Source organism: Vanessa tameamea, chromosome 29 (assembly GCF_037043105.1).
Source record: "Vanessa tameamea isolate UH-Manoa-2023 chromosome 29, ilVanTame1 primary haplotype, whole genome shotgun sequence".
Taxonomy (NCBI): Eukaryota; Metazoa; Arthropoda; class Insecta; order Lepidoptera; family Nymphalidae; genus Vanessa; species Vanessa tameamea.
Window position 1 is genome coordinate 1,189,003 of NC_087337.1, and position 8,807 is coordinate 1,197,809.

Here is an 8,807-nt window from a genome sequence, read left to right on the forward strand (position 1 = left end):
TCAATTAAAATTATATAAGTATATTTAAAAAATCATGACACGCGCATGTCAGATTAAGTAAGAAATAAATAAATAATTAGACAATTACAAACAAGGCTTACACTATGTATGTGTTTTAATCAATTCTGTAATAATAATAATTTAATTTAAGTTATTTTTGAATTGTGTCGATAACATTGATATTAAATAAGAGGGTACTTTGACTTTTCTGTTCAATATTGTGAGTCACGTGATTTGTAGTGAGGCTTATATAAGTGATGGATGCTCGGTACATAACACTTTTTACTCCTTTAACCTTAAAATATAATAAAGAAATATAAATTATTCTTAAAATATCCTGACATAATCCATTAAGTCGCTATAAAAAATCTAACACGCACAGCAGATGGCCGCCGCGCATGCGCCTGTAATGAGCATGTCGGTGACGCGAACCTATAAGATTTTCCTCTACCAAAAAATGCCCAACGCGGCTATAGAAGTTTACACTTCAAAAATGGTTGTTGTGCGTTATCCCTAAGAGAAATGTTTATACCATCGCGAACTATTTTGAAGACCATTTTAAGGTGTACAATACTGTAGTACATTATTTAGATCTATCTCGTAGGGTTCAGTCAGCGTTTGCAATGTAAGCGCAAAAAATGTAATTATTTACGACATCACTTAAGATCCTTCTAAAATTATCAGTGTTTCTCTACTATATTGTGCATGTATTAACAATATAAACCTTCCTCTTGAATCAATCTATCTATTAAAAAAAACCGGGACAGACAGCGGTTTTGTTTTATCGTAAGCTTACTTCAATATTTATTCGGGAATTGGAATTGTTTTACATAAAATTACAATGAAATCATAAATTCTCATTAAAATTTATTAATATCTTATTAATATTCTATAATATAAATTATAACATGCTTTTAAATAGTTAAGATTTTATATCTCTCCAGCCGTTTAAGATACAAAGTCTTTTAAAAGAACTAACAAATTTAAAAATATATATTTCCTTTTACATTTCATTAACGTTTAACTCTATATACAGTTTGAACATAATATTGCAGCCGGAGAGGACCATTTATGTTTCGTATGCTTGCAGTCTATTTTCAAACATATCATCATAGGGATACGGCTTATAATCCCCTGGCATCATGCTCCATATATCAGGGACGTCATCGACGGCAAAAGACCTTGGCTTCAGATTATCAGTCCAGTCGTGGAAATTATGCGACAGGAACTGTAAAAGAAAGACGTTATGAAATCTTTTGGTACATTTGAAGTATGACCAGCTCGTACGCCTTGTTACTTGCTAATGACGTCATGACTGACGTCCATTCCTTAACCGCACTTTACTTCCTAAAATAAACTGTTATTGAAGTAACGTTATCAGTGTTAGGGCTTTGTGCGAGCCCTTATCGGTAACCAGAGCCAAACAGCAACAGGTATCGTAGTGTTCCAGTTTGAAGGGTTAGTGAGCCAGTACAAGCACAAGGGACATCTTAGTTGCCTTACTTAGAATGGTTAATATTTACAGCACCAAAGTCTTATTGGGGGTGATAAATATTAAGTGTCCCCTTTGCTCGTCCATCTATCTCTACATTAAAAAAAAGGACACGATTAGATTAATTCACCTTAAGGGAGTCAGGTCCTCGCTTCTTCCTCAGGTAGTTGAAGCAGCAGGATCGGAAATGTCGTGTACCGCACGCAGACGCACATTCGCTACCACAAGAGTCACAAGAAATACTCGCAGCCCATAGCGAACTACCTATAGGAGACAATCAATATTAATAAACTTAAAGACTCCTAACACTTCTGAATTATCATGTTACAGAATTACCTTAAAATCAAAATATACTTTATTCGAGTAGGCTTTTACAAGCACGTTTGAGTTTCAGTGAGATGAACCGGTAAAAAACTCTTTTTCGACATTTGAGGAAGATTATGTTAGTTAAACTTACTTGTAATATATAATATATCCTGCCTGGAAGTCAACAAGTATTGGCTCCACGCTTTTTGTCATCTATATAATCTTGTTTTGAAAAATGCCTTATTTATTAATGTTAATCTAATGACATTAATCAATATATCGTCCGGCTTAACTTATGTCGTTTCTAGCTAACAATCCCGGCTTTGCAAGGGTAAAATAAGATTCTACATAAAACGTTAAATCGTAATACATATAACTCCAATTAGAAGCCAGTAAAGCTCTCAGTCGACATGAATTTATCGACATAATCAACAACCATCGCCTTATTTGAAATAATTTACCCAAAATGACAACTAAAGTTCGTGGAAATCAGGCGAATATAGGTAGTTTTTGAATTGATCGCTTTTGGAAATACAAACAGACGCAGGGACATCGTTTTGTGATATTTAGTTATTATTGTAAGGAATAATAGTATTCCTATTTGCCCTCCATTTAAGCTAAAAGCTTGTGTTAGGAGAGGGGACGAACATAGCCCAAGAGGTAAGGATCGTTCCTGTGACTTTTTACATCGCAATTCATTACCTTAGTACAGGCTTATCTTCTTTTTATTCTAACTTTGATGATAATGGCGCTGGAATAATGGGATGTACCATAAACACGGTCCCATCAGCGAAAACCACTGGTGTACTTTATAATTAATAAAATTTCTAAAAGTTCCTTCTCCTAATGTAACCTCTTCCCTCTTTTGTCTTAGTAATGATATTTGTCTTACGTAGTCCATATAAACGATTTTTGGTAAACGAAATAAAAAAAGTAGAACTATTTTAATAGGTTCAACGGTTATTCTTCCAGCAAATAGGCCTCTATGTTGGTTCCATTTTTAAAAATAAAGACAATGGCAGTTACAGACCAAGCCGTGTTATGCTAATAAATTAAATATCAAACATTTAGTATGAACATGAAATAAACAGTACACCGTCTTAAATCGATCAACATGCACGCTAACATATTCATGCATATCTAGATTCTAGAACATTCCTCTTTGGAATACCTGTGTCGGAGTCTCTGGACGAGGCGGCTTCTCTTTTATAACGCCTAGATTCAGCCTGCGACCATGTCGCTGGCACAAAATAATATTAATATCAATTTAATATGTATTAATGATCACAACGTCAAAATTTCCCACAGCTGGACGAATGCCAGTTGATACAATAGAAATGCCATCACCACAAAACAAAATTATTAATATGGGCGTTAAATACTTTTTGTACTGGGATCCCAAATATGTGAGTTTATTTCTGAAACGGCTTGGAGGCAAATGTTTCAATTCTAATTATAATTTTTTGGAAAGACGCAGAGTCATGTTTGCCGCCAGTTTGTAGTGGTCACCACCGCCCATAGACATTGGCGATGTAAGTAATATGAAACACTACATCACCAATAAGCCTTACTAAAAACCAACCTTAGAAACATAGATGTTATATCGCGTGTGCCTGTAGTTACACTGGTTCACTCAATTTTCAATCCGAAACATAACAGTACTAAGTATTTTTGTTTAGCGTTTGATTATATGATGAGTGGGTGGTACCTACCCAGACGGGCTGCACGAAAAATACGAAACTCTTTACAAACAAATGTTTTATTGTTTTTTATAGCTAATTATAATAATTAAATATTGTTATTCTTACCAACAAGCATTAAAGATACAATTGCGGCTAACTTCAACATGATTCAAGCAATAACGAAACGCTTCACAAGATGGCTGCCCCAGAGCCGCTGACGAAGTGACGGTTGGATGGAGAAACCCCTTTTTATAAGAAAACTAAGTTTGTTTACTACGTAGGAGGGAGGACGCGTTTTAAATATTTATTCAACGTTATTATTTCACTCTTATAGGGAAGATATTTTTTTCAAATTATGATATATTGATATTTATACTTATATATAGCATTTTCCAATGGAAGTAGGAAAAAAGGTAAGCAAATCTTACATTTACGTATTTCATGCGATTTTCTAATTGTGTGCTACTAAGAGTTTATGATTAATATATATTTATTTATAATAAAATATTATTACACTTAACCACATATTTATTATTATTTCCACTTTAATGAGAGTAGCTAATTGTAATTTAAAGTTTTTTCTGTTATTATACCTACTTATATATACTAAATAATAGCCTACAAATAAATTCAAATTAATATATTTCTTTTAACATTTCTAAATAATCTAATATCCGAAATCGGAACTATTCGAAACAATCGGATTATCCGAAATAATTTCGTATACGTAACCGTATCTGAAACCCGTAAAATATTATTTAAATATCCGTATCCATATCCAGATCCGAAATGACATATCCATAACATCACTGATTATAATATATCCACAGATTATCTAAAATCATTCAAAAGCAAACACTGCATGCCAATTAAACTGTAAAATACTGTTGATTGCCGCGAAAACAAAATAATAAAAGTTAAAGTAATTTAAAAATATATAGATTTAAATTACAAAACAATCACTATAAAGACTAAAATAAAATAAAAACTCTATTTTATTCGTAAGACATACATTCATTAAATCTTAATTTTATCTTTATTAAAATATTAAGCAAAAAGCTTAATCGCACAGACGGACAAAATCACATCTACTAGGATGTTTTACGTATAAAATATACAAATTAAATTTGCTAATATTGTATATCAAAGAGTTATAATCTTACACTTTCAAAGTTTTTCGATGAATACGTTAAAAATTGATGGAATACGGAACATGTATTGAATTTATAATTCCTTGATGTAACTCGCTGTTACGCTTTACGCTAAATTTTTAAACGTCGCAACGGTTTATTGCAGGGGACTATTCGAACCTATAAACCCCTTTAGGGTTTGATTACAGGTTCGAATCCCAACAGCACGCAGAGGGTCCATCGACATGGATCCGTGGAATTTAATGACAATATCATGTCATTGAATTTCATTGAATTTATATACGAATACGAAGCGGATATAGGTTGTCGAATAAAAAATCATTATTTTTTTAACGATCTCTAACTATGGATAGGTTTTGATCGGGTTATCATATACCTACACGAAATTATTAATATATATATTAAATACGAGAATATTTAGCTTATTTCAAATAAAATCAAATCAAAGTATACTGTATTCAAGTAAGCTTTTACAAGCACTTTTGAATTGTCGTTTAAAAAACTATGTTAAGTGAAGCTACCACCAGTTCGTAATGTAGATTACTAGATTCTACCGAGAAGAACCGGCAAGAAACACAGTAGTTACTCTTTTTCAAAGTCTAAAAATACAGTCATGTTAGTTAAATATAATTATATATGTATGTTATGTCTCCTGCATGGAAGTCAACGAACATTAACTCCACGCTTTTTTATCATCAATATAATCTTGTATCGAATAATATGTCTTCTTTACCAATGTATTATTTACAAAGTAAAAAATGTCTGCGGAATTTTATTATAGAATCGGAATTGAATTTGGACCCGCGACCTTCGCTTAGTATTAAAGTTTTCTTATCACTGAAATTTAATAGCGGACATATTTATGTTTTCATTGTGTGAATAAGGCAAGAGTTCTCTTAGTAGTATTTGTTCGTGTATCGGTTTCGCTTTGCTTATGCCAGCGAAGTGTTATGGGGTTGAAGTGCTTTGAAGTTAATACCGACTGTAACATATTTTGTATGAATTACATTACATACATACATTAGCATCCTGTAAATTTCCCACTGCTGCGCTAAGGCCTCCTCTCCCTTTGAGCAGCTCTTGGAGCATATTCCACCACGGTGCTCGAATGCGGGTTGGTGGAATACACATGTGGCGGAATTTCGTTGAAATTTTTAATTAACATACAGGTTTCCTCGCAATGTTTTCCTTCGCCGCCGAGAACGAGATAAATTATAAACACAAATTAAGCACATGAAAATTCAGTGGTGCCTGTCTGGGTTTGAGCCCGAAATCATCGGTTAAGATGCACGCGTTCTAACCACTGGGCCATCTCGGCTTATATTATGCCTTATTGGTGTAGTGTATATGAATTAAAAATAGTTACTGTATGAATCTTGACCGCGTGGAATGATCAAGAATGCCAGCAGCGTTTCCCCGTTGAATCGCAATTCCGATCCTCTGGGCAACGAACCAGCCCTCCTGTCACCAGTGGAGGCAATGCGAGGTGTTATACTTTAAATGAAGCTTTTTGCACTACTACTCCAAGGTTCAAGTGTTTCAACGGCAAATGGGACCAAAATAATTTGACACAAGACAGGAATATTTGGATCGTTTTTTCGCTTCAGCTTTTTCCGCAGCTTCACCGGCTCTTAAAAGTGATAAGATATATGACGTCATATCCCGAGGTTAGGTTAGGTTAGGTAGGAAGTGGATGAGAAGGGCCGAGGATCGGACTCAGTGGCGCGCCTTAGGGGAGGCCTATGTCCAGCAGTGGACTAATACAGGCTGACTATGATGATGATGATCCCGAGGTACATGTAAAAACCCCAAAACCGATAATTATTGGGTTTTTCAATGGAAAAATTCTCAGTGACAGCTCGGAGTTTGGAAATTGGAAGCGTGCCTCGTGCCTCGGAACTCTTTCCGGACATGTCGGATTTGCCGTCCGATCGGATTATGAGGAAGGGAATAGAGAGTGCAGCTGTGTTCACGAACTTGTGCACTAATATGTAATATGTCCGCCCTAGTATCACTTGAGAACGGCTGCTGTGGAAACTCGTTAAGATATCATACACTCTGAAAAGTATGTGTTAGAGTCTACTCTACAGGCACGAGGGCCATCTTAGATCCCAAGGTTACCGGGGTCCTTCTCTCAATTTCTATGGACGGAAATATCAATCAATATCAAAATCAAGCTTATAAAAATCTATACATGTAAGTACCAATCCAAAAATCTCCGAATCTTCGAAACTTGGATCTAGTTCCAATGCAATTGACGTGAATTTTAACATATTTCCTTCTAGAAAGGCATTTCGGAAATTTCAAACCATTCCAATTCCCGAATAAATATTGGAGCAAGATTGCAATAATATCATTACATAGTATAAAACAAAGTCGCTTCCCGCTGTCTGTCTGTCCCTGTGTATGGTTAGATTTTTAAAATTAAACAACGATCTTTGATTCGGATTTTTTTTATAGATAGAATGATTTAAGAGGAAGGTTTTTATGTATAATACAAGCACAACATTATTTATCCTTTACTTTGTACGAGAAATAATGGCTTATTTACGTGGCTTTTTAGCGATTTTAATAAATACAGCATTAATCCTTATCCAATTAAGTACCTTAAATACATTGTGCATTTAATATAGATCCATATGGCCCGGAACTGACTGAAAAAACTGTGAACGTTGTATATAAAGACGTTATGTAGTATATTTAGTATCAGCATTGCACCCGTGCGAAGCCGGGACGGGTCGCTAGTCTAAAATATATCAAAACTGATATTAGAAGATACAGCGCCTTTTGAAGAAGGGTTTTAATATTATAAGTAACCTCGTTTCGCTGTTACATCCGCTTTTAAATTGACGCCATAGGAGTGATTTTCATGTTGTGATCTTTATCAATATAATAAATGTCAAAGTAACTATGTTACCTCTTTACGCTTATATATGACGTTTGGTTTAGATATAGCTTTAATCCCGGAGATTGGTATAATATTTAAGACTGGCGTAAATAAATGAATTATTTAAAAAAAAAAAAAAGATTGATTCGTCCACGAAAAGATTGACATTATTGCGAGGGATTTTTAAATATATTTGTTGGAAAATTATTATCAAACTTGTATTTATTTTGTCATCCTGATGTATTGAAATTATACTCTATTCCAACCATAACAGGAAAAAAGCTATATAAATAACATTTGACAGCAAATCGACGCGACATCATTGGTCGAGAGCTTGATTAATCTATGATATTTTAATAGATGTAACATAAAATAATATATTAGGAAATTGACATTAAATCGCGAAAATCTTCATGAATAAATTGTTCCTTTGATTTAAATATTAATTTATACATTGGGCGTTATGTTAACATCGAATTAGAGCCAATGAAGCAACAATGTCTTATATAAATTCATATATTTAAGGATAGACTCCCTAACTACACCAACACTTTATTTTAGTCAAATACTAGCTTCTCAACAGTAAAGAAGCCAAATAAACAACATTTGATAGTGAATTAACGCGACACCATTGGTCGAGAGCTTGATTAATCTATGATATTCACTATGGATTTGCGAAAAATTGCGTTTTGAACGACGAAACTGTTATCGGAATTTTGGAAGTAAAATTAAAATGGAAATAAGTAGTTAAGTGTAACAGTGTTGTATTATAAATAAATATATATCAATCATAAACTCTCAGTAGTGCACAATATAGATGAGTTATTAGCGAATCGCGTGAAATACGTGAATCTAAGGTTTGTTTATATTTATTCCTACTTCGATTGGAGTAGGTTATACAGTAATATTTAGAAATAAAACAATTATATATTTATTATTATTTTATTTAAAAAAATATATAAACAAAAATGTCTTCTATACCTTATTTACTATTTTATATAAAACAACCTTTTATTGACTATTTTCTAATCCGCTCAGCTGTCCCACGCGTGGGATAAAATCTTGAGAAGACGTGGAGCTTACTTTAAATTACTTGCATCTGAGTAACAACCAAACATCAGATATCTACCGCCAAATAGCAATGCTTAGTGTTGCCAGCGTAAAAGGGACATTTTTTTAATGATATAGGTAAGCGGCAGGTAGAAGGGTACTTCACCATCGCCCATAGACAATGGCGTTGTAATAAATATTAACAATTCCTTCCATCACCAATACGCCATCAACCTTAG

The 8,807-nt window shown here is 33.7% G+C and overlaps 1 protein-coding gene across 2 annotated transcripts; it reads right to left on the bottom strand.

Annotated features, from left to right (window-relative positions):
• Positions 1-862: 862 nt before the first annotated feature.
• On the bottom strand, positions 863-3,711 carry LOC113403542 (uncharacterized). Of its 2 annotated transcripts, XM_064219826.1 has the most exons (4): positions 3,607-3,710; positions 2,970-3,038; positions 1,623-1,756; positions 863-1,228 (listed from the first exon to the last, which is right to left on the bottom strand). In XM_064219826.1, the coding sequence occupies exons 1-4, from the start codon at positions 3,644-3,646 to the stop codon at positions 1,070-1,072; spliced, it is 402 nt and encodes a 133-aa protein (XP_064075896.1). In that variant the 5' UTR covers positions 3,647-3,710; the 3' UTR covers positions 863-1,069. The 2 variants fall into 2 exon arrangements, with proteins under 2 accessions (XP_064075896.1, XP_026499905.2); XM_026644120.2 differs by lacking the exon at positions 2,970-3,038 and having other exon boundaries at positions 3,607-3,711.
• Between the last annotated feature and the right edge of the window lie 5,096 nt (positions 3,712-8,807).